General features: G+C 38.1%; 1 protein-coding gene across 3 annotated transcripts in view; it reads right to left on the bottom strand.

Moving 5' to 3' along the window:
• Positions 1–1,370: 1,370 nt before the first annotated feature.
• Positions 1,371–27,954, bottom strand: part of LOC140146497 (uncharacterized) — a 178,783-nt gene continuing 152,199 nt past the window's right edge. For all 3 annotated transcript variants that reach the window (XM_072168365.1, XM_072168364.1, XM_072168366.1), the window contains 5 exons: positions 26,793–26,918; positions 22,666–22,929; positions 17,947–18,069; positions 16,740–16,865; positions 1,371–8,354 (listed from right to left, as the gene is read on the bottom strand). In XM_072168365.1, the coding sequence (XP_072024466.1) occupies positions 7,591–8,354; positions 16,740–16,865; positions 17,947–18,069; positions 22,666–22,929; positions 26,793–26,918 (1,403 nt within the window). In that variant the 3' untranslated portion in view covers positions 1,371–7,590. The remainder of the gene's footprint in view (positions 8,355–16,739; positions 16,866–17,946; positions 18,070–22,665; positions 22,930–26,792; positions 26,919–27,954) is intronic.

Genomic DNA, 27,954 nt, shown 5'->3' with positions numbered 1-27,954 from the left:
GATTAACAACAATTGAGCGCTATTAATACACATTAATGTATTTAGGCAAATAAAATTCCAAAATATGGTACGTTTTCTGCTTTTGCTTGTCACGTGGTAGGCCTATATTGAAGTTGCGATTATATCTTCAAATAAGTTTCAAATGAATTCCATGAAGACAAGTGGCCGAGTGGTCTAAGGCGCTAGGCTCATAGAGTATTATAAGGGCCGGAGTGCGCCGTGAGTTCGAACCCCGCCTCTGCCAAACTTTAAAAGAAGCAGAATTTAAATTTTACTTTTTTGAATTTCATATTCGGGAAATGTGACTTGGAGAATTTATGTATGGCGTGGAGTGGTGTGCTTGGGGGCTAAGCTCTCGTCCTGATCTGCGGTGCTTTTACATTTCGGTAAAAACCTATAAATCAATATTGAAAAAAAAAATGTGCAGATTTTGGGAAAAATTCGTGCCAGATAATAAATGTAGGCTTGAATCTAAGCATCTGCCAAGATTGGGAAAGATTCTGGGCTCTTATTCAGATTTTTCATGTATTTCTCAAACCGGCTGCTTCTAGGTAAAATCACAAGTGCTTCTATTTTGAAAATTGGGTGAAAAGATTGTATTGTATTCGTGGTCTAGTAGCTCGAAAATTCAATGGTCACCAATATTATTTCATTTAGTTTGTTTACTTGCTTGTTTGTTTGTCTGTCAGGAAAACATCACTTTGAACAATTGAGTCGCCTCGTAAGGTAGGTAGATCCATTTGAATAGAGGCCATTTTGTACACAAAGTATAGGGAAATTTATTACTATTGTGCGATATCGTCATATAATTGCTTAACAACTTCTTAGTTCACCAGCTGATAGCTTCGTAAGAAAAAACATATCTTACAAGTCATAATCATACACATGAGGGTGCTAGCAGGAGGAGATATGAATGTGAAACAAAGACCAAAAGATGTATTTTAATGTGTTTGATACGTTCATACAAAAAACTCAATTTCGACCTCGGGTGGACTTATTACGTTTTGCAACTAAAGCTCTTCTGTGTACATAGTATGTGGATCACAAGAATAATATCTTCTACGGACTTGGCTACTAAGCATGTCGGGAATGATATTGCCGTATGCTGGCTTATGTCAATATGATACCGTATTGCCGTATGCCGTGCTGGCCTATGACAGTTTATATTATAGTCTATAGACATGGTATACCATTTATGGACCACGTCACGGTGTGAGATCTTACTTCAGACATGTCAGAGGCAATTCCCGATATCATCATAAGTTCCCTGGTGCGCATTCCTTACAACGATTGACTTTTGTTTTTATCCCGGATTTTCATCCATATGTTGGACAATCACACAAAAACAAAGACTGTATACTAACAAAATGTACATTTTATGTAACAAAAACACTTTTTGTTAGATTAGGCTTGGCCTTTAATTATATTTTTATACAAGAAACAAGAAAAAATATTAAATTATTGATAGTAAATCCACGTGATTTGAGTACTTTATACAAGGGCATTGACCTTTCAAGTTCCTGGTTCCAGTTTCGTGTTGTTTTCCACGTCTCTTCTTGACCCCCCCCCGCGATTCACATAAAAAAATACGCACTAAAATATCATTACATCAAAATACCATCAATGAATCATGGAGGAGATGGCCGAAAGGCCAGTGGCACCATCCTTTTTTTTCCATAACCATCCAGCCCTAAATGGATGACTCCATTTGAAATATACACCGCTTGTGTTGGAGATTAATGTTATATCCTCCATGGGGGTGTATGGATTTCAACATGAATAGCCCAATAGAGAAACCAAAACCAAGACATCTACAGGCCAGCCAGGGTATCTATGTATTGGTTTTCTTGAACCTATTTAAACCTTTTGCTTTTAAAATAATTTAACATTTAATTCATGGCTCCACACAATTTTGTTTACGAAGAGTTACAATATCAGTTTTCTTTTTTTATTTACAATTTACACAACAGTTTAATATTACAGATAAAAGTAAACATATGTTTGACTTACATGTTTGTTTACCATGGTGTCATGATCTCAAAACTTATATACTGCGCCCATAAAGTATCCTTACACTTGGGAAAAATAATCACAATTTCAAAACTGAACAATATTTGGGTAAATTTTTTTTTAAGATGCACTATCTGATCCTGCACATTATGACACCACATTGAATCCAATGTGACCTCAAGAAGTAAAGTTACAAGCAATTGAATAGACAAAGGTCCCGTTTTAAAAGTGACAAACTGGCCTATACAAGGCGCAAAAAGATTCCGACAAGCGCAACAAAGAGACAACACAGTTTCTGCAATGAAGCGTTATTTAAAGCAGTTTTTATTTCAGTTTTTACTTCACTTTTCATAACTTTCACTTTATTTGTCTGTTCTTTTGTTTCAGTTTTCTTTTGTTCCTTTTGTTTTAAAACGCATAAGTTAGCCATTCACCACTCTCAAACCAGATTTGTGGTCTGTGGAGTTTTGAATAGGCCAGTTTGTCACTTTTGAAACTCGACCTTCGTCTAATCAAATGCTTGTAACTTTACTTCTTGAAGTCACATTGGTCAATCAAATCAGAACCGTTCGGATTCGAACCAGCGTGCACATGTAATGATTACATGTTCAATTCGCCGGCTGATCCGCCATGAGCTGTTATGGCGTGTGGTGGTGAGCTGAACGACATGTAATCGTTAGTGCACGCTGGTTCGAATCCGAACGGTTCTGATTTTTTCTCTCCTTTATTATAATGCCAGTTTGTCTGAGCTTCATTTCTTTAATTATTATATATTTTCTCAGGCATGTGTCCTCTGGATCCTCGCATTTAATATTTAATGTCTCATATTGACTGGTGTCATGCTATGACACCGCAGATAGGCCGCCTTCTCTAATTATAATTAATTTACATTGGCCGTGCGACATTTACGAGAGAATAAAATCATTACATGTTCAATTCGCCGGCTGATCCGCCATGAGCTGCTATGCCGTGTGGTGGTGAGCTGAACGACATGTAATCGTTAGTGCACGCTGGTTCGAATCCCTGGCGGAACTAGAGCATTTTGAAAATTTTGAAATTCGGTTGCCAGAAGAAGAATGAATTGCAGTGATCCAGAACAAGCCGACGTTTGACGTTGGCTTGTAATTAAAATTCATATTTTAATAATACGTCCCTTAAAAATAGCACCAACAGAGTGAGCTAGCACCAAGAAGAATTATCTGGTGTGATCAAGTTACGTGTTCCCACAAAACCTAGCCCGACGAGTAGACAGGCCTTGCCGTTTGAGGCGAGCGATCGCTCTCGCTCGCCACCGCTCGACTAAACTCAATTTCTAGCGAGCGATTTTCCACTCGCCAAAGGCACTAAATATCGCTCGCTGCGAATCGCCCAAAATTGAATCCAATATAAATTTACATGCAAGTTTCAGCACTTCAGTGTATCCTGTATCTGATCTACCGTAATAAGTTAGCCTTGAACCCTGGATACGAAAGAAAGGTTGTGAAGCTTTGTGAACAACTGGTGTGTAATATTGTTTCATATTAATATATGAATGATTTTTTCAGACCTAGCGAAGTGATTCGATTAAAATGTAGAGAGTGATTCGACCACTCGCCTAGCATCATGTTAGCGAGTAATTGACCACTCGCCTTTAAAATCTAGACGGCAAGGCCTGAGTAGGACCTGTTTTTTTCTTAGTTACCAACTATACTCGAACTCTGATCGCTCAAGAAAGATTAATCACAAAAATCCACTAAACGCCCCTCTGGGCGGCGCGGTCACTGGACTTTCGCGATTCGTCTTTCTTGCGCCATGTGAGATAGTGATCATAGTGTGAAATGAGTATAGTCTGGTAACTTAGAAAAAAAAGGTCCTACTCGTCGGGCAAAACCCGCAAAAAGGCGCAGTGATTGCGTTACGCAACGTGAGGTATAAACCCACAAACATCGGCACATTTTACTGGTATTTGCTGCCCAGCAAACACCTAAATGTTGATTCAAAACGTTTTAATAACATTTTACTAAAGGTCATGAAAACGTTTTAAAAACGTTATTGTAAAATATTTTTGGCAAACATTTTTACAAAATATTTTATCAACACTTACATATCATAATCAACACTTAAATATCATAATGTTTTGCATCAAGTTTTCAAAAATATTTTTGAATGTTATTGAAACATTTGTATACGTTTAACGATTTGTGTTTGCTGGGCTGCCAGGAGAATATCAAGTCAGCTCAATTATTTCACGACAAGAAACAAGGACGACTGCGCAGGGTTCAAGTTCACCGATGTACATCTACTCAGGAGCCAACTCTCATATTTTTGAAGCAAATGACATGTTGAGTTCTAAAAAGTTGGCCTATGTAGGTGTTTTCTATGGGTCATGTGCAATAACTTCTGGGTGACCAACTATATAAATCAATCTTCTACAGGGGGAGCATGGGGTCAAAGGTTATATTGGGTCAAATTTCAATATTGCCCGAATCTTGTCTCAATCCACCACACCAAAGTATTCCTCTTGTCATTAGGATTTAGAAAAAGTATATTTTGACCTACATGTTGACATAAGCTACGGTTCTTGAGTTATTAGCAAACAGGTCAAACAGGACATTTGATTTAAACCAAAGATATCTCAAATATCTCTTAAAAAACATTTCAAAAGTGTGCCATCTTAAACTTTTCGTTACCTAAGTAACGGGGTGAGCGGACAAATCCCTCTATTTACCTTGACATATTTTGCTATGTAACCTATGCATAAAACCCGGGTGTAAACCTCTTTATTTTAAATGGTTTGGTATAAAAGGGACAATTAGAGACATTTTTGGTTAAATTCGGAGCATTTTTACGATGTTGACCCCTGTTGAGGTCGAACATTGACGAACCTTTTTTGTCAACACCTCAAGAACGTACGTCACAGGTAGGTCAAACGATACTTTTCTGAATCCTTATGACCAGAGCAATACTTTATTGAGGATTTAAAACAAAATTTAAAACAAACGAGTAATTTTGAAATTTGATTTTAGTTGGCCACCCAGAGAAAACCCATAGAAAACAACTATATAGGCCCTTCTATACCTTTTATAACACACCGTGTGACTTCAAATGGCTTAGTTCCCGCGTTTTGTAAGTTAGCTAACTTTTTGACGGAACATTGCTTAAAAAGATTTAAAAAATGGGCTTCAAATTGCACTTTTTTAGATATGACCAAATTTGTCAAACATTATTTCTTTAGATTGATGTCAATGCAATTCTGAGAAATGTTCTTCTACGTAACATTTTTTTCTCCAAATTATTATTCCCAGTTATTACAGGCAAAAATTATAATTCCTTTACGTGACCATGGTTACCGGGCATGGTTACGGATATCACAAATATCAAATGGAAATATCAAACAAATTTGAGAATATTTTGTTAAATACAACGGATAAAATATAAAGAAAATAACAAGAAATAATAATGTGCTACATTTGATCACATATTCAAAAGGTTACCTTGGAATTGATTGTAGGGTGTTAAAGCCAGCAATAAATGACACAGCATCTGAACTCCATGTATGAGGCAGCGTCTCAAGGTCGGATCTGCTGACATACTACGGGTTTTGTAGGAACAGGCCACAAGCCACATTTTCCCTGATCACATCATATATATATATATATATTATGGAATAGACTTTAAAATGATTTAAAGTACTTAATTTCTAGCGCATTTAAACCATTTTCATATACTAGTGTAATACAATTTGTTATATAGCTATGCAACTACATGTTTTGGAGTATATAGGCACCTTGTTTCAGATAGACAATTTATTTTTGAAAAGACCATACATACCAGTGATAATAAAATATATAAAATATCATTTGTATACCCCCCCGAAAGCTAGTGCATTGCATAATGTACTTCCTTACAGCCTGTCTCAAAAAAAATTGTACAAGTGAAAAGCGCCCTCCCTGGCAATTAGAAAATACCGTTGTGACATTATGCTTACATCAACGTCAAGGGCGTAGTCTTAGCTCTCCAATGCCGTTTGTTTTGTTCAATTTGCTTGTTTTAATCTCGAGATATGTTTAGTTAAAGACGCAAGGGTTAAATCACAATTGTGCCACTTTTACTAGGGAAGAGGGCTTTATATATAACAGTGATAGCATCAAGTTTATCAAGATGCAGGATATGATGATTCTCTTTTTCCACTTAAAAGAGATTAAAAGATAAATAAATATGTCACATTCTGCTGTAAAAATTGAATACCACGGTAAATACTATTCTCTTAGTCACTCAATACATGTTAAAAAGACAAACAAATATTGCGCACTTATACATTTTATAGGTTAATGAACACGTATTACCTGTTGGAAGAGATATTAGACGCATCAACATCAGCTACCGTTGATTTACATGTACAGCTCTCTTCCCTAGTAAAAGTGGCACATTTTGGAAAAAGCAAACTGAACAGAACAAACGGCATTTGAAAGCTAAGACTGGGCCCGTGACGTTGATGTAAGCAACGGTATTTTCTAACTGCCACAGAGGGCGCTTTTAACTTGCATTTTTTTTTTGAGACAGGCTGTACTCCTTTTGACATCATGACCATTAACAAACCATGAATATATAAAGAAAAAAACATGTTTAGGAGTGTATTTTATCAAAAACCTGTGATGGTGGTAGCTTTCAGCCAAAATCCTATTGTTGCGAAACCGCGCTAAATTCCTGTTTTGGTGCGTTTCGGCTCAAAAGGGAGAAAGGAGAAAAACTGTTTAGGCTATGTTTTGAAAGTCTGCGGTGGCGCACTATGTACAATATGAAACTTGAAACTGCATGCTCCTTATTCAAGCAAGTGGAATGGCAGGAGCCAGACTTTTTATCCATTTGACTAAATAATGTACTTGTGGAACTTGACGGAAATGAGTCAAGGGAGCCAATAATCGCATTTATATTTACATAATCATATATGCCTATATCAAAACGAACGTTTTGGGCATTTCCCTCTCACGAGAAAAATCATGCATATGGTGCGGAATTGATACCCTTATATCAAACCCATTCCATTCCTCTTGTGTGTCAGCTTTGTTTGTTTCGATATTAGAGTGCAAAAACACCGCTAGCTCATGACCCCCCACCCGCCTCAAGTACAATTTTGTCGTCCTTATTTTTATTTCAGATCAGGTTCATGGACACGTCCTCCATTAATTCAGCTCTTTACAAATCGAGGAGTACTCTTTTATTTCTACATTTTTTTTGAACATTTATTTAGTGGCCTAGCGTCATAGCCCCCAATCGGTTTGAAAATTAAGAAAATCCCATAGGAAAAATGCCTATCATGCCCGGTTCCCCCAGTCATGGTCGGTACCCCCTCCCCCAAAGAATGATTCACGCTACGCATCTGATTTTATTGGTCGTAATATACAACATACATGTTGATTTTCTAACAAGGAAAATGATTTTTGGAGCAAAAATATAATAAAAATTTGGTTAACTTCATTAAGAGACTGACGTTAATGTTGGCACCAAAACTAAGGGTTAAATGCCCATCCGTAATTTTCCAACTCTTCATTGATGTCGAGTTAAGAAGACAAGTGCTATCCTATTTAATACTACAATGGTCTACAAGGTATCTGTAGTTTGATCGCCGTTTTGTGCATCTCCGTGTGTTTGATCGTCCACAGTGCCAGTCAATTCTTCATCTTCCTGGTTAGTTTGTCCTTGAACCGGGTTTACCAGTTCTTGAACTGGGTTTAACTGTGTGCCAACGTGAATAGTTTGTTCTGGCGTCTCTGCGGTATCCGTTTCCGTGTGATTAGTTTGCGCGGCTAATTTAAGAGCTCGTTTTTCTGCTATTGCTTTACTTTGGGCCATCGCTTTCTCTAGTCTCTTCCGCAATCTTTTCATTTTCCTAGGGGAAAGTTCTCTTGAGTTAGGTCGCGAAGCACTACCCCCTATATTACCGGGTCTTAGTTGTCTAGTCTCTGTACTCCCAGTCTTAGATTTTTGCTTCTTCTTGGTACGAGCTCTTAGTTGTCGAGTCGCTGCACCTCCAGTCTTGACTTTCTTCTTATTTCTCTTGTGCTTCATTTTTCCTTTAGCTGATTTTCTTACAGGTGCTGGTGTTGTTGGTTCTGGTGCGGTTGTAGCCGTCTTTGTCGTTGAGGGCGATGGTGTAGTCACGAGCGGTTTCTTCACTTTCACTTTCTTTTTAGCTTTAGTCACACCTTGCTCACTACCTTTGACGTATTTGTTTTCTATAATTTCTGGGGTACACAGTCCACAGCTAGGGCCGCAGTGTTTCTTCATGAATTTGATGCTTGACTTTTTCGTGCATTCTCCTTGTTTTGCCCATTTTATACAACGCCTGTTCAGATCTCGGCAACCTGAAAGATAAAAATGAGAAATGAGTTTTGCAAAATGACTAGGTTTTACTGTTCTCCCATAATGCTCAAGGTAGGCGTACAGAGAGCCAGGCGTTACCCTGGTCAGAACTGGCTGCGAGATCTTTGTCATGACCGTATCTGCCCCGTAATTCCAAATGCACTCATGAAGAGGGCGGGATATTACATATATATTTTGCATCCACCGGGAATTGAACGGGGACCTCTTGCACTACAGTCGAAGACCATAATTAACTGGGTCATGCTACCCATTTGAAAAGCACAGTATATTCATAAAGTAGATGCTTCTTATTTGTAATTGGGTCCTTTGTTTGTTTATAAAAATACATTAACCTTGATTTTGAATTTTCTGATTTTTGACCAGATATCAACCACCAATATTTAAAAGGAATTTACACTCCAAGAATTTCTCTGAATCTGTTTAATGTGCAGACAACAAGGGCATTTTGGTATTTTAAGTAGTATGTCATGTACTTTAAGTTACCATTTTGAGAGGTGCAAGTGCTGAAATGTGCAACGTTGTGCGTTAAGAAGAAATTAGAACGGCAAACTATATAAATATAGTGAAGTATACACTATCTACGTTCAAATAAAGGGTGCGTCCAATCTATACATCATGCAATAGAACGAGTCGTTGAAATCTGATTTTGAGTTACGTTGCTTTGCAATGTATAAAAAAATCCCCATGGTCATGTTTTTTTGTTTTTTTTAACCTGGGACCCAGTTGTGTAACATGTAGGCCTACATTTTCAACAAATATGCACCTTTTCACACTTAAACCAATGAACCTCAAAAACCTCATTACAACAAGTTACCATAGACCGAGTGAGGAACTATAATGAGCTGTGACATCATCACCCAATTTACATCTCGCAGTCCACAGCCAATACAATTGGAGCACCATTGGCCTGTGTTTGCCAAATATTCATGAGAATCGCCAAATATTCATGAGAACCGCATATACTGCCACGAGAGAACGTACACAATGACCTGCGCAACAGAGGTTGTGCATAGAAAAAAAATAGAAAAAAAAGAAAAGAAAAAGCACAGTGATTTATAGTGCGCTACGCACAGGCACAACGCCTAGACGTTGATCCACAAGCCTCGGCACACTTTACGGGTTGTCGCTGACCACTATGGCCCACATCATTCCATAAACCATTAAACAACAATTCAGGGACTTTGCTGCTTCAAGAGCGCACACCCTAGGCACTCCACAAATAACCATCGCAACCAGGATCAGCTCCCCAAGTTTCGTACGGGTTACAACGAAACAAATTAGCAATGAGTTCCGTGTCCAGGGGAATTTCAAGCTAACTCAATTTTCCCACGAGATCGTACTAGGTACCGCCAGGGTTCGAACTCGCAACCTCTCGCACCATAGTCGAACGCCTTATCGATTGAGCTAACTTGACTGCCGTATCATACCGTAAATATCGCAGACTACTCAATTGCATTCAACAAAAGCATGATTGCAATCAGGGAACTTACAACTATCGGGAAATGCCTGTAACTGAAAGTCACGCAACCGTAAGTGGTATATCATGTCTATGATCTGAATTGACATAGGTCAGTCCTTCCCGCCATATTTGCCATTTTGTTTCCTACATAATATTATTCCTGTGTAATATTTAAATATAAAAACACATTTGTCAACATATTTACCATTTAAAATTATAAGTAGAGTATGCAATATATTCTATGATAAATTGGTGGGATATTATATGCTTGATAGAATCAGACCCCCGTATCAGACCGTTTATATCTCGTCACAATGTTATCAACGGATCTTCAAAAATATAGACAAAATATTTCACTCATGGTCTTATTGTTGTGCGGTACAACTATAAATCATTACAATCGTACCTCCGTGACTTGTTTTGCATCGTGGGTTGAACATTAAAATAAATCTAAAATCGAAATGTACTAGAAACGTTTTGGCCGTTGATTAAATCACTTGTATTTGTCACTAGATAGATTCATAGACTCGAACGCAGGACACATGGGAATAATGTCTCTGGGTGTTTTTACTTTGGGAAAAACCCTAAACCTTTACACGATAATACATCAGCTTGGCATTTTCGTTTATTTTGGTTCGCCGTATATGTAAGATAAACGGTTCAAATCAGACCATTACTATAGACTAGAGGGCTTTATATTTTACACAAATACGGCTATACCCGCATGTTATCGGTGTACACAAACTTACAGTCCTTATTTGTTGAGGACTTAGGTTGCTGCTGTCAGTCTCTCTAATTCACAGATGCAATTTGATAGATTGAAATTCACAATATGCAATTTGATTAGGGGAAAGCTATTCCAGAGGGAGTATGTAAATTAAATAGAACAGCCATTTCAGGGGGAGTATGTAAATTAAATGGACCAGCTATTTTGGGACCATTTCAGAGGGAGTATGTTAATTAAATAGAACAGCCAGTGGGTACGTAATTTAACTGGAACAGCCTTAACGTTTATGACATCTATATTATAAAAATTATTACGCTATTGTCTGTGGATCTGTTTAGTCCTACGTGGAACAGCCAAAGGTATGTAATTTAAATGGAACAGCCTTAACACTTCACACATGGTATTTCCAATTATCATCATCTATAACTATTATAATACGCTATTGAAATTCACAATATGCAATTTGATTAGGGGAAAGCTATTCCAGAGGGAGTATGTAAATTAAATGGAACAGCCATTTCAGAGGGAGTATGTAAATTAAATGGAACAGCCTATTTTGTGGCCATTTCAGAGGGCGTATGTAAATTAAATAGAACAGCCAGTGGGTACGTAATTTAACTGGAACAGCCTTAACGTTTATGACATCTATATTATAAAAATTATTACGCTATTGTCTGTGGATCTGTTTAGTCCTACGTGTATGGGGTGGGGTGGGATGGGTGTTATTAACAATATAATTCTCATGTGCAATCTGTGTACAAACTCTGAGCCCTGAAGCTGCTTTATTTGATGATAAACGGACGGCCCTTTTTTAACATTTGGGGCTCTGGGGCCCATAATATTTGACTTATGAGGCTCATGTACATATGTTGAAGTATAATTCTCAGGTGCTCTCAGTAGACTCAAGCTGAGCTAGCTGCTTTATTTATTACTGAGTAAAGGCCGGCCCTATGTTTTAGCGTTTGGGGCACTGGGGCCCATATTATGTGGCATATGGGGCTCATATGTACATAAAACAATATAATTCTCAGGTGCAATCTGTGTACAAACTCTGAGCTCTGAAGCTGCATTATTTGATGAAAAACGGCAGGCCCTTTACTTTAACATTTGGGGCCCTGGGGCCCATAATATTTGACTTATGGGACTCATGTGCATACGAGGGGGTATCAAAAAGTTTTAGAAATCGCCCAGAAGTGAAAGAGCTATATCAATAAAATTTTGTCAGTGCAATCACTGGTCCTTATGTACACTATGGTGCAAAAATGGTCTAATAAGTATGTTTACTTTTTTTACAGGCGACGCTATATGCTAATAACCTGCTGCCCCAGTTACTGCGCATAAACTGCAAGATTGAGAAAATTGAGGCAAGCAGCGTTATTAAGATCCTGCATTTGAAGGGTTGCAGTGCCGAGACTATCGATGATGAAATGAAAGTTATCTTCGGTGGTGATTGTGATATTGTCACTGTTGCTTTTTGGAAAATGAATTTTTATTTCATCACAGATTTTTTGGGCACTGTAACCCTTAAAATGGAACTTAATCATGCTACATGCCTCAATTTTCTCCATTTTGCTGGTTATGCGGTTACATAGGCAGGTACTGACATCTAGCGCCTGTAAAAAAAGTAAACATTCTTATGAGACCATTTTTGCACCATAGTGTACATATGGACCAGTGATTGCACTGACAAAATTTCATTGATATAGCTCTTTCACTTCTGGGCGATTTCTAAAACTTTTTGATACCCCCTCGTATGTTGAAATATAATTTTTAAGTACCATCAGCAGACTCAAGCTGGACATTGTAGCTGCTTTATTTACTGAGTAACGGCCGGCCCTATGTTTTAGCGTTTGGGGCCCTGGGCCCATATTATGTGACACATGGGGTTCATATACATATAACTATAATCATAATGCTGAAGACCTATTAGTGTACCAAATCTAATCCCTGTAGCTACTTCAATTTGCTGAGAAACGACCGGCCCTTTGTTTTAACATTTGGGCCTCTGGGGCCCCTAGCCTTAATTAAACATCTGGGGCCAAAATGAGCAAAAGGCACATTTACAACTTAGGGCCCATACATATGAGCCCTAGTGCCCTTGTAGTTTTATAGCTTGTCAATCTGTTGCCCCTTATTTTAACATTTGGGGCCCTGGGGCCAATAATATATGACATATGGGGCTCATGTATACTTATATATAGAGTACCCCTGGAGCTATCAGTGTACCAACTCATGGCCCTGAGGCTGCTTCATTTGATGAGAAACAGCATGCTTTGTATTTTTACATTTGGACCCCTGGGGCCCGTGACCTCTGGGGCCAAGATGTGCAAAGGATAAATCTACGGGGTAGGGCCCATAATTATACCACATAATGGGCTCTGTGGCCTTTGTAGTTTTAGCGCTAGCCTTGTCAATCTGTTGCCCCTTATTTTAACATTTGGGGCCCTGGGGCCCATAATATATGACATATGGGGCTCATGTATACTTGTATATATAGAGTACCCCTGGAGCTATCAGTGTACCAACTCAGGTCCCTGAGGCTGCTTCATTTGATGAGAAACAGCATGCTTTGTATTTTTACATTTAGGCCCCTGTGGCCCGTGACCTCTGGGGCCAAGATGTGCAAAGGATAAATCTACGGTGTACCACATATGGGTCCTGAGGCCCTTGCAGTTTTAGCGCTAGCCTTGACAGAATGATGTGTTTGATGTATATAGGAGGAAGAGAAGGAGGAGAAGAAACCACAGGATGGCAATATACCCGGGTCTAAAAACATATGTCCTTGTTTGTAATTTTTGTCATTGTTGTTCCTGTATTAGGCATTGGTTGGTAATCCACCCATGATCGAAAAGGAATGCAAGGGAACGTCAAGGAACAATATTGGTACAATCAGGAAAACTGGCTGGGCTAGTGAAATTATCCTTTTTTAGCGCATAAGTAAATATTAACCGGAATGGAATCAAAATCCTTTGGAATCGATAGATATTGGAGTATAAATCTTTCCGTATTATGAGTATAAACAGACAGGGTACCGCGATACCGTTCATTCCATATATGAGTATAAACCGACAGGGTACCGCGATACCGTTCATTCCGTATATGAGTATAAACAGGCAGGGTACCGCGATACCGTTCATTCCCGATTGAGCAGTTAGGGAGGCTGCTGCTGCTGCGTTGCCATAGTCCTCATAGAACCGTCGGCATTCTCTTGCGTGCTTTCTCTCTTGCCACGGCCATTCCACCATTAGTCCACATTCTGATGTTATCGATCCATCCTGTTTTCCTTCGACCTGGCCTGGCTTTTCCTTCTACTTCTCCTTCTATCGTTATCTAAACAATGCTATCTGGACGCCGCTTCAAATGACCATACAGGGATATCTTTCTTTTCTTCAGCTGACTGAGCAGACCTTGTTTCTCTGTGATGCCCACTTTCTGACGGATCCATGCATTGGTTTTCCTATCTTTCCAGCTGACCTGAAGCATTCTGCGCCATACCCACAGCTCAAACGACTCTATCTTCTTAATATCGCTTTGTTTTATGGTCCAACTTTCTGCACCATACAGGGCTATACTCCAGACAAGGGATCTCACCAGTTGTTTCTTCAGCTTCAGGCTGATCGCTTTAGGCTTCAATAATCCTAATAATTGGCTGGTGGCATCTCTGGCAATTGCTAGTCGAGCATTGATCTCCGGTGTAGAGTCTGCATCACACCCTACCATTGAGCCAAGGTATTTGAACCTTTCAACCTGCTTGATTGGCTTTCCACCCAGGGAGATTGTCTCTTTGCTACCATGGGTCATAACATGGGTTTTGGCTGCGTTAATATGGAGACCAAAGGTGTGACTGCACCTCTCCAACTCGACTGCTTGCTTCTCAAGTTCTGCCATCGTGCATGCTATGAGTGTGGTATCATCTGCATAGCGAATATTCCATATTGCTCTTCCACCGACAATGCAGCCTGATCTCTCATCTACAACCTCATTCACCTGTCGCATGATCGATTCACCACAGGCGTTGAACAGCATGCGGGACATAATACAGCCCTGCCGAACTCCTTGTTCAAATGGAAATAGGTCTGTGTGACCATCTGCTACACGAATAACACCAGTCGCTTTTGAGTACAGCCTCTTTAGCAGCCAGACTAGGTGATTTGGTGTGCCGAAGTCCAAGAGAGTTTTCCACAGGCCATCATGATTGACCGTGTCGAAGGCCTTGCTGTAGTCGACAAACATCTGCCACAGTTGTTGATCTTGGCGTTTCACTGTTTTCTCAATGATGTTACGTAAAGTGAGGATTGCGTCAGTCCCTCCTTTACCAGCAACAAATCCAAACTGTTCCTCTGCGATCTGCGGCATAATGTAGTGGGCTAGCCTGCAGCGTATAATTTCTAGCAGCACTTTTGAAGCGTGGCATAACAGACTGATGGTACGATGTTTAGAGCATTTTTGAGTGACAGGTACCTTTGGTAAGGTGATTATTTCTGATTGAGTCCAGTCACTGGGCCACTCTCCTGTCTTCCAGATGTTATCAATTATTTCTTTCATAGCTTGAACAACAGTTCAGCCTTGATCATTTCTCCATATATCCCATCTTGACCAGCAGCTTTACCGGCTTTTAGTTTCTTTATAGCTGTTCTGATTTCACTTAGCATGATTTCAGGTTCTAGTAGCTCTGGTCGGCGTTCATCTAGGGGGGGCTTGGGGCATCGGAGTGAAATAGTTGAGTGCCATACTCTGTCCATCTGTCTCTGATACTAGCAGCCTCATAAAGCATCTCACCATTCTCGCCCTTTAATAATACCAATGCCTGCCTGAGGACATTTCCGCCAACTAATCTGCCTTATCAGCTGGTATGTGCGTTTGCTGTTCCCAGACCTGAATGATTTATCTGCTTCAGCGCTCACATCGTCCAGCCATTCTTTTTTGCTCTACGGCATACAGTCTTGACAGCTTTGCAAAGGTGTCTGTATTCTGGGCTTTGGAAGTTGTTCAGCTTGGCTTGGCGTCTCTGGAGAATCAAGTCTTGGATTGCTGGATCATCTATCCATGGCTTTTCTGTTTTTCTTACAGCCGGACAATGTTCTTTTGCTGCTGAAGATAGAGCATCTGCTAATACTGGCCATGAAACATCCTTGTCTTTCAAGTGGTCTTGGACACTGGCTTCAAATGCATCTGCAGTGGTTGGATCTGTCAACTGTGCTAGGTTTGGTTTCACTTTCTTCGACAGTCTCTTTTTCGTGTTCCAACTGCGACCCTTCACCTTCATCCAGACTAACTCACCAGATGAACCAGTACCGTAGTCAGCGGAGGGGGGGGGGTGGTCAGAGGGAAGAGTGAGCCCTGACAATGAAAGAGAAAAGTACCCACCTAACCAAAAATTTAAAGAGAAATCGGGCAAAGGAAAAGATATATAATGGTGCGTCCCTTAGGCCTTTGGTGGAGCTGATACAGAAATAGGATCAAGGTCAGAATATGGTGAGTCTGGCCTGACGGCGGAAAAATAGGTGCTAACTGAAATTAAAGTGTTTCCTTGGCTTTCTGTTTGAAAATCACCTTGAAAAAAGCTGAAAATGAGAGGAGTGAGCAATTTGGGGGTCTTGAAATTATCAAAATAAAGGGTCTTACAGTGCGGTCATTATGTGGTCAGTGCCTTTAAAATCGAAAAAGAAAAACACATGAAATAACCTAAATCACAGGTCATATTCATCATCCTAATCGTTCACCTGCTTTAACCAGTCAAGAGCCCTATTGTGCTATACTGACTGGTTAAACAGATGTACTTGAAACACTAGGATGACGAATATATATGACCTGTGATTTTTTTTTCACAGGTCTTTCTGCTTCGATTTTCAAGGCGCTGTTTTTGTAGTTTTTATATTTTTGATATTTAAAAGTCATCGAGGTAAATGATATGTACTTAAAGTGTACATGTAACTGGGAGGAAAAGCCGACCATCAATTGAAATTTTGACCTTTCATATTGAAGATTTACATTTCTCCCAAAAACGACCTACATTTTTTTGGTGTTTTTGGGAAAAAAATCTGACGAAATGTCAAACTTTTCATATGATGGACGGCTTTTCATTCCAGTTATACACTTTAAGTACATATCATTAGATTTAAACAAATTGTTGGTATGCTCATTTTGTGTAAAATGTCCCCTCTTTGGTATGCTAACTACCTTCACGTTCTCCACATTGGCCACAGCTTTTCTTGCATATACTTCTGGTACCTTCTGGATTGGTAAGACACTCTCCCATCCACGCCCAGCGCTTACATTCCTTAGTATCATATTTATCATAACATTCTGAAAGGTTAAAACAGTTTAATTTTAATTGTGAGTAATTCACGCTAACACTACGATTTGTTATCTATCTTAGATTGAGGCCTACCATTAAAACAATGTTTCCAAATTTTGAGTTGCATTGCTGCAGTTGTTTTGATACGAGAAACGTGTATAACAATGCCCAATGAGATACATACACTTCCGGTGTGGTTACCACAAATCACTACTTTTTTGTTCACACCATTTTAACGTAACATACTATGGGCGTTAAATTTGACTGGGGTAATGAGAAAAGTAAGAGCTTTCTTATGATACCAAAATCTCCGTTATGGTGAATAACAATGGGGGATGAGGCTGCCGATCGGGTCACAGACCCTTAATGACGCAACATTATACTCTTTATGTGTGTCATTCAACAATGTCTCTGTAAATGGTAGGTCTTTATGCGGGTTATTTAACAATGTCTCTGTAAATGGCATGCATTTGACATTTTTCACGATTATCAACAGGAATCTTATATCTAGCCTGTGAGCCAAGCTTGTCAAAGAAGTATACATTTAAAGCAGGGGAAATGCAGCGGTTCCTTCACAGAGTGGTAAATGTTTAAAAATAGATGAAAATGTGACTGAAATGACAAAAAGGTTCACTTTTTATGGACACAGTATTTTTGGGAAACAATAAAGAAGTAGCATTATGATGTAACCAGCACATAATGTAACAGCAAAGAGATTTGAACAGATGCAATGAAACAGTCGTTTACTACCATTCACGTCCACAACTCACATTACTCACTTGCAAATCTTCATTAATGATATCTAGAAACTGTTATTGTATGCCAACGCTAATTTCTATGGCTACGTACGCCAATTGAATAAATTCAAAATCACTATACATACTTTGACCACAGTAGAGTGATTTGAATTGATTCAGTTGGTGAACGTGTCGAAGTTAGCAAGATAGCGTTGGCGTACAAATCCCAATGTGTCAACTAACTAAATAGATACGTCCCATTTAATCATCGGACCAATACATTTGAAACACATCGACGCTGTGGCTAAGTCAAGCTGAAAAAGTGAAAGATAAGAAAGAAAGAGCGAAGTACCTGGTACTTTAGGACATAAGTTGCAGCTTGCTTTGCATTCTCTGCGCATCATAGAAGGGTTGTAAATACACTGGTTCGCCTCGGCCCATTTGGGGCAAAAAGGATTCAGGTCTCGACACTCCCCTATAGTAAGAAATGGGATAGTCCTTGGATGAGGATGAAGAAGAGCAATCATGCGCAAGACGAATACGAAAACAACGCAAGCAGATAGGGCAGACATGCAAATTTGATTTCCATGCGCTAACTGCTATTACGTTCAAAGTCAAATGCCAAAATCCAATTTTGAATGTGTAAGCATACCGTACTCGTGGAAAAGATGGAGGTCGTGGATGGACAAGAAACAACAGCATCCTGCATGGACAGGCTGTCGAGCTTGTTAAATGACCAATATATTAATTTGAGAAAATTTTAAGTCGTTAATAAAAGATAAAAACAAAAAACCAATTACATGATTTTTTACAAAGTATAATACAAAGTATAATAACGGTTCATATATTTTTGAGATACGATAACAAAAGTCCAATTCCATTAGCTTATTTACATTCTCTAATTTAAAAAGTGATACAATGGAATTATTGATTTGAATTTAATTTAACACAATTTTAATAACATACTAATAATAATTACTGGTGTTTCCGTAGAAAAGTTCCAGTGATCGATTTTAACAGGAAGCATGCTTACCAATTCAATTTTACAATGGCAATTTTGGACTTTAGAGCTATGCACAATAGACCATTGCATTTAAGGTGTTAATAAAATCTCAGACAGACAACCACACAAACATGATGAGACACATGATCGTAAAGGAGCAGAGTTCATGAAATCACCATGATCACTACTAATACACAGAGCTTACGTGCGATGCAATGACAAAGAAGACAATTAATTAAGACACTCTCGCTAACATGTTAGAAAATGTGCTGCAGTCTTTGGATCACTGTCAAGCATAAACAACTCCTCTAAGAGTGAATACAAATCGCTTAAAGAGAAGAATTCCACATTAAAATGGAAAAGTATCGTGATACATAAATGAGGGAATTCCAGTTCAACTCTGCGTGGAAAAGACAAAGTGTTGAATTAAATATTTTACTGGAACTTACTTTTACTACTTGCTACGTTGCGTCTGATCAACTAACCCGCTGGGCTGGTCATGTGACACTTGCAGACGACTAGGGATCTTCTTGATGGCTCGGTCCCATGCGTAAGATCAGTTGTGCTTCAGACCCCTTCTTGTTATTGACGGCTGCTCTACTCTCTTTCAGATGGCTTCATTGATGCCTCCCATGTTCCACTGCTCCTCCTGATCAAGAATCAGTGTCCTCGGTGTTAATATTATAACCAGTGTCTTTAAGGTGGAGGTACACGGCGCGGAGCCTCGTTTGAACTGGGCCTGCTATGTTGATTGAATCTAGCTTTCAAGGCTGGGCTGTTAGAACGTGTTAAGAAACACCTCAAACCTTTTGGGATTTCCTCATCTTTTAAGCCAAATAATACCCTCCGTGGCAAGCTCGTACAAGTCAAAGGCAAACAATCTAAAGAAAAACGCTCAACCTCTGTGTATGGATTAGTGTGCGGTGTTCTGCTGCATATGTTGGCGATACAAAACTTTTGAAAGCTAGACTCGATCAACATACGAGGCCCAGAACTCCGCCGTGTATCTCCACTTTAAAGACACTGGTCATAATATTGACACTGAGGACGCAGTGATTATTGATAAAGGAGGAGCAGTGGCACATGGGAGGCATCAAGGAAGCCATCTGGGAGAGAGTAGAGCAGCCGTCACTTAACAAGAAAGGGGGACTGAGACACAACCTATCTCACGCCATCAAGAGATCCCTAGTCGTCTCCAAGTGTCACATGACAAGACCAGCGGGTCAGTTGCCTGAAGAAATCTGGTGGTATCAGACGCAACGTAACAGTAAAAGTAAGTTCCAGTAAAATATCTAATTCAAAACTTTGTGATTTCAACGACTGAATGACTGAGAATATTCGCTATTTAATTGTAGAAAATAATAGGCCAAACATTAAGAGTGATACAGACAATGCTGTGAGGCTTGGCGCTAATTCGAATATCCTATTAGCGGTGTTCCAATTGATTCTCGTGCTTTATATGCAAAATCCAACAGATTTGATCATCTTGTTCCGTCAATGTGATCTAACACAACATACACATGTAAACTAGGACACTACAACACAAAACAATACAATGCTCTGCACAATCTTGCGCAACAGACTAGAACACTACAAGCGTTTAATAGGGCAAAACAAGCATGTTCTGCAAAATCTTGCGCAACAGAACCCAAATCGTATATAGAAACAAGACTATGACACTAAAACAGCAAACCAACTAACAAATGCGCGGTAAGCGTTATCTTGCGCAACTACACTAATCATGCTAATATCAAGCACAAAGCAAAAGTTGAACGACGACAAAAGTTACCATGGTTACAGTAAGAGTAACAAAGGACGAAATGACAATATCGACAGATTGAAGGAGACTTTTGATGTCGTAGTACAGAATCTTGCTATTGTTCCAAGGTCATCTACAGAAACCTGGAAAATGTAAAATCTTCTCTAGTTTTGTAGGGACACTCCGATGTATACTCATGCAATATTTGAAGATATAGTCCAAAATAGTCCACCAAATGGCTTCAATTTAGTCTTCATTTTGCAACGTTTCTCACTTCAGAGGGGGCACATCCCCACAGACACACCCCACTTTCAAAATCGTTCCGCCGCCGCTGTAGGTCAGGATTAGAATACCACATGCCAATCATCATCAGTTCTAAAATTGTGCAAATCCACACATCCCTATGAAAGATGACCAATATCTTCCACACTGCACTGGGAGTGTGAATTTCAAATGGGGCTACTACCTAAATAATGGGCGACTCCATTTGAAGTCTACACCGCTTGTCTCGAAGATTACGGTCATGTTTTCCACAGGGGGGTGTATGGATTTTGACTGGAATAGCCCATTTATAAATGGGAGACTAGTGAAGGAGGAGTAGCCTTGTAACTAAAAAGAGATGCACTTTGTTCTCATACATTATCTGTTTTGTCCGCCAATTTAAACAGTTATAGAACAATTTTAAATACAAAAAATTATTGGTGTGCGTACATCTCCATCACAATTATTTGTATAAACATGCTGGGATGCTGCACTCAAGACTACGGATGATACCGTGGGTGTATTAAACTATTCCATTTGAAATCCACACTCCCAGCGTAGAAGACTTAACTAAAGCCTTCCACGGTTGAATATTGTCCATTCAACTTTTGAACAGCAAGAATAAAGCAAACTAACATAAACTATAACAAATAACGTGAAGCATGGGTCGAGACACAAATAATATCTGCGACCATAGAAAATAAACGATGCATGCTCAAGAAATTTAAAATGACTTTTATGAAGCTGGGGCAAACAGATATGACAGTTTGCTCAAGCTTTATAAAAGCCATAAAGCAAACTGTGATGCTAACAGGCAGATAAATACTTAATGCGTTATAAACATGCACAATGTGTCGCTAAATTACAATCAAGATCACGATGTTTTAAACTCGGCTAAGACATGTAATAAGTGTTAGCATTCAATGATTATAAAAAGAACAGTAAATAATAATTATATTACAATAATTGCGAGGAACAAAGGTGAAAAAATAAAACATGCTAATTAATGTGTGTAAATTTATTGAAATGTCTATTTTGTTAAATTATGTCCTAAAATTAATCAGTTACCAGTTTACCAGAATAAACACAAAATCTTCTCAAAATAGTCAACAAATACAGCATTTAACTGAAGAAAAAAGTGCATTTCTATAATTAAACTACACAAAATAGTTTATGATGCAAATACATGCATGTTAGAACACACATACCCCACACACCCCACCCATCCAAACAAAAAAGACACAAAAACACATGATATCAAACAAAGGTTAGTTGTCAACATATTATATTAATTACGGACAACAAAAGATAGACTTTTCCATGGAAAACAATATCAAAATATGCATTATACTTACCCCGTATACAAGCATCATGTGTTAGTATTGATTAAGATGATAATGCAGACACAAACAAGAAAAATATTACAAACTCATTGACAAGCGACAAAGGATTCCTTTATGACCAATGGGGAAACGATGCTCATTGTACCTGATTGGTCAGTAACTAATCGCTTGACGTTCAAGCTTGATATGCAATACGATTAAGTATTAACAACAAGACAAAATGGGGTAAATACCTTGGACAACATCGGGGGCAATTGACTTACATGCAGGCAAAACTATGCATACACCAAATCACGTAATTAATACATTCTTCAGTGGCAACTCTTTCAAAATATATACACTACTTTAAAGAAAAAAGTCAATCTTCTCAACATATTTTAACAATATTAATGATTAATATTATTTTACGATGTACATTTTACTACGTGGGTTTTAAGGATTATACATAGACATTATTCGTCACGTGTGCATTTAATCATGCGCAGTTGTTTTCAAGCTTACGTGATAGCCGGTTTGGGCCCTAGGAGTGCTGGGATGGAAGTTGTACGAGGGGTTAGGGCTCTATCCTACCGGTATTTCTTTCGGCACTCCGATGATATGCAGTGCACAGCCGATCAGGTTCCACAGCAAGCCAGGGATCAAGCATTTAAGCTCAGCAATCTTTAGGTGCCAAGGTTCACACTACACATCACAAAGCCTTTTTACCCGTAATGGTGCTTTCATCATCTGATTCTGCAGGGAAGACGCTGCTCCAATCAAAGGAGTCACTTTCTGGAAAGGAATTCCACTCATCAAACTCAACCTCTTCAATGTGTACGTTCCAATCTGCGAATTCCACCTCATTGCTTGATTCTTCACACAAATTACAACTGCGATGACAATTCTTGGTCATCCACTTAACGGAAGTATCCCTTGTACATGCTCCAGATTCAGATTGAAACTTGCAACGCTTGAATTTATCCGTGCAATCTGTTTACAGAGGAGTAAAGTTCAGTCTCGGAATAGCCAGAGAAATATTTATTTTCCGAACTAAGCACGCAGCACAATTATGGATTCAAATTTGGTGTCAGTTTGTTCATGCGCAGTGCTAACGTTTTAGTAAGGTGATTTGTCGGTGAAGTGATGGGCTCATGCTGTAAGAATTATTAGACTCCCGCATCATTTTGTTACCTCTTCTACCCGTCATCTTACTTTCACAGCTACTATACTATTCCACACGAGCAGGTTCATGCGCATGCGTAAAGGTAACAAACTTGTAAGTGTAGTACTTTAAACTATATCATTCCTCATTATACCATACAATACTTTTAATGAACTTTTAAACTAATTTTACTCATAGGATATACATATCACTACGTACTTCAAGTTAGGAACATGCACATCGTTTATTTACCTATAACTACATCTACATTAGTATCAATGCAATTGATTCCCTTTATAGCACAGTTACAGGCTCCAGAACCATTGTGCACTTCCTTAGAAGCATGAGAATTTCCACAAATGAAGTACAAGGTCCAATGTTGCCTTTAAGACGTGGAATCATTTTAGATTTGACCCCTGATGACCGTTAGAGGTCACGAAAGGTCATACAGGGGGTAAAATAATGAGTGTTCCGATTTTGTTGAAAGACATACCAAGTTACTCGTCTGATCACAATGATTAACAAAAGGCATAGTTTTTGTTATCTACGTCCTATCGTACAAAAACCACATTTAAAAATGTCACTTGTTTGGTTGTACAGGGGTAGAAATTTTCAACTTTCCCCCATTTTGAAAAAAAAAGCAAATTGTTTGTGTAGCTGACACGAATCAGAAAAATAATAGTTTTGGGTTTGTCTATGTATTGTGTTTAAGGGGGAATAATACCCTGATTTTCATCAGTACCCCTCTTCTATTTTTTCTTGCAAATTTATGAACTACATAAATATGTTCATCATCTCATGTCCTAAACTTATAAAATATCTCTACCTACAAAGTGATTTTAAACCATTTTAGTATATCATTTTTGCCCTATATACTTTTTTTTTTTTTACCTGTTACTATGGGATTATAGTAACTCAGTATGTGTGCCTCACTCATAACAAAACATAATTTATTCTATTCAAGTAGTACTTGAATAGAATAAATTATATCCTTTGCTATACCATCTTCAGACTTGTGCTCAACTATATCTCTTCCTCAATGAATGGTATAGCAAATTTAATACTATCATGTCTCTATCATGTGTTGTTTGGAAAAGAGATTTCTATAAGGTTATAGGTCATCATAGGTCAGGTTATATGTCACCTGGTTGAGGTCAAATTTTACCCCATTTTGTATACACATGTGATATATCAACATACCTGCAATGAGGCATCAATTTTGATATTTGGTCTAGTTTGTCTTTTTACTGGATATATAATGCTATGATGGAGAGAATAACATTTCTTGGGAATGGATGTAAATGGTGAGTACAATTTAGATTGGTTTGTCCAATCCATTTCAACTAGACAAAGGTAAAATTGGTACCAAAATCACAAAAATGAAGCTTACGAAAAACTACCTAATCTGATGGTATAGGTGAAGAGAAATCCAATTTTTTCAACATAACTGTAGTTTGGTTGTGGAAACTTTTTACCTATGGCTTAATTAGGTTTCAGTGAAATAATGTCGCTAGTTAAAAATACAAAATATAGCTTAACATTGAAAATAGAAGCATTTTAACCAGTTCGTTTGTTGATAGTTCATGAAGTCATCAAGAACCATTTATTCCCATTTACATATCAACATTATTTCTCTAATGCGTTTGCAACATGTATCCAAAATTTTAACGAAATCCGTTGATAGTAAGCTTTCTAAAATGAAGTGAATTTAAAACATTGGTGATGTACCACCTTTTGGCTTCTACCTGTAAAAGCATGTAAGCTACATTGATACCGATTCCACCAATAGAACGAGAAGATTTGCCCCTTCATTTTGCCCCCATTCAAAATGCAAAAAAATGCGAAAAAAATTCAATGGCACAGTGGTCATAGGTCACTGTTGATCTCTGACTTCCATTGCACATAATAAGTAAAGTAAACAGTTTAGAAGACAAGATCTTTACCATTTCTTGATTCTTATGTCAAGATGAGCAATTTGACACCATTTTGGCTAAAATCGGAATCAGGTGAAATCTGTACAACCAAAAACGTGACATCGTCCCTAAAAACATAGTCTTTTTGGTACGATAACTTCATAACAATGGGTTGTAGATAGCACAAACTATACATTATTTTAATCCTTGTGATCAGACGACTAATTTTGTGTATCTGCCAACACCCCTGTATGACCTTTCATTACCTCTAGTGATCACCCGGTGTCAAATTCAAAATGGCTCTACGTTTTAAAATTAACATTGGACCTTGTACCACTTGTGTGGAAATTCTCATACTTCTACTAGGAAATGCACAATGCTTTAGCTTAGCAGCTGTACTATTGGTAATGTTCATTATAGCATTTTCTATAATATAAACTATAACAACTCGTGCTGTTAGGACTGTCGTTTACTTTTCATCAAGTGAGCACCCCAAACTCAATTTTGGGAACAAGAAGTATAACATTGTGTCAATTTCATGCAAGGTGATGGTAGTGCTGGGCGAAATCGGTTAAATAAGCCATCAACTGACAACTAAACCTGTAAAGAGAAGATAATATGGTTAAAATGATGTAGTGATTTATGCGCTACGTTGGCCCTATAACGCTATCTGTGTCCCAATAAGTACCAATAGGTCGCATAGAGATGTAATAAATCGCCAGCTTCATTCCATTGTGGCCTAAGGTGGGTCACCGTGAATAAGCAACTTTTCGAGATAATTGATAAATGACATAATAAAATCGAGTTGAGTAAATCAACATTCATTACTTGATGTGAATGTTATGTAGCAAAACAAATAGATTTTTTATCCTTATATAACTTTGAAAATAATATACATTACTGGCAAATTGAAAACAAAAAGTACGAGCTATTATACGTCAGTATGGAAAACACACAAAACACATGTCCCTAACCCAACGCCACCTCGGCTGCTGTGTGATCCCCATGGTGCACCGGCTTCATTCCATAGTGAGGTTAGGTGACCTTACGCCACTAATTCAATGAAGTGAATGTGATACGCCAGTTCACCGTGCAATGTTTTTCCTTTTGCCGATATTTCTGAGTTTGTTTACCATTAATTTATATTAATTAAAATGTGTATAAAAGGTCGCATAAGATACTGGGTGGATACGCCACTATGGAAAACACAAACATTATTTCGCTTTGTGACCATACGCCAAATTGAGTTCGTTAATTATTAATTAATTAGCTAATTCTGGCTGCTGAAACTTGGCAAAATGAAAGAGAACATCATTAAAAACATATATTGCAATCAAAAAGACCCAAAATGACCTCTACGCCACTATGGAATGAAGCCGACGAAATATGCTATTGTTTTTTTTTTTTAAATTTAAGTTCAGGATACCTATTGGGCTCAGGATTAATTTAAGTTCAGGATACCTATCGGGCATCGATTGGGACGTAAACTAAGCACGATGTCGTAAGTAGACAGGTAGAAGTCATATTTCAATATGTTTTCATAGTTCAAATAATTCGATGCAATATAATGTATATAATTTGATGACGTATTATTTTCCTCCATTACATAAGGTGTGATAAGAAAAACGTTGTAGTTTCCTAAACAGCGCCCATTCTTAACATGCTATAACAAGGCCAAGGTACGTCTGGGCTGGCTTTGATAATACTGGACTAGTATTTATTTAAATTTTACTTTTTGTTTTCGTCTTGAAACTAGACAAGATCATAGAAATACTAACTTGGGTTTGCAACAGTAAAGTCACAGCTATCGCAACTGAATCGGCAGTTGAGTTTCATCCAGTCGTTAGATTCACACTCGCCCGCTTCGGCCCAGGTTGGGCATTTTCTATACGTATCTAGACAATCTGTGTTCAAAAAAAGAAACAAAATGATACTGATGGTCATAAAGTGGTTACATTCACAAAATAGCCATGTATTGGTTGCCCCAAGGTATGCGGAAAAATCTGGATGAAAAGAATTAATTCATTCTTTCGATCACAACACGTGATTATCACTTAAGGTGGTATTTGTGGTATTTTGGAAGTGCTCCATTCATATTTTAAACAGATTAATTTAGTAGGGCAAAGAACACTGATCAACATGCCTTTTATTTGAAGCTAATCGGACATACGGTTGTCATAATCAAACATTTTTAATTTCTTTGTATTGTGTTGTTTTTATCAATAATCTATATAGTTAATGAGCTAATATGATTTGAAAGAAAATTTTGCTTTCATTTTTTTTCCCAAAACACCAAAAAAATTATGGGAAAAAAATAAGCTTTTACCAATATTTTGCATATAAAAATAACATTAGATTTATATAATTTATAGGATTATAACAAAAAGAATAAAAGTGTGATTTTCAAAAATGAAAATTATTTGATATCAAACCAAAACAGCTGCAGTAATAGCAATAAAGTGTTTACGAAATGCGGTAAAAAGCACTAACTTCTAGAATATCTATTCAAAACCACTCTGCCATGAAAGTAGAAGTGAACGTGAAAATCTATAGTGAACAGTAAATTATGAACGAAAATGCGTCAAATTAAAATATGTGGAAACCTGTTACGTATTATCTAGTTAAAAGACCAATTATGGGAAACTGGAGTGCGAGTGGGGTATTAGGAAAGGGTAAAGTTTGAGATAGTAAGGATAGATTGAGGGGAGGGGAGGGGCGGTAGAATATGGAAAATGGAGGGGAGGGGAAACAGGAGGTGTAGGAGAGAGAGATGGAGAAGGAGGGGAAAGAATAAAGAATTGGTGTTTCATTACGCTTCGCGTTGTAAAATGGAAATATGAAATTGACAAAGCTAAAGTTAACTTTAACAATTGCGCCTAGCCCTATAACTATCGTAAGAATATTAATTGAAACACGTAGCTAGTTTCAAAATACAATGAT

Source organism: Amphiura filiformis, chromosome 2 (assembly GCF_039555335.1).
Source record: "Amphiura filiformis chromosome 2, Afil_fr2py, whole genome shotgun sequence".
NCBI lineage: Eukaryota > Metazoa > Echinodermata > Ophiuroidea > Amphilepidida > Amphiuridae > Amphiura > Amphiura filiformis.
Note: the sequence above shows the minus strand (reverse complement) of the source record. Positions and strands in the feature narration are given on the sequence as shown.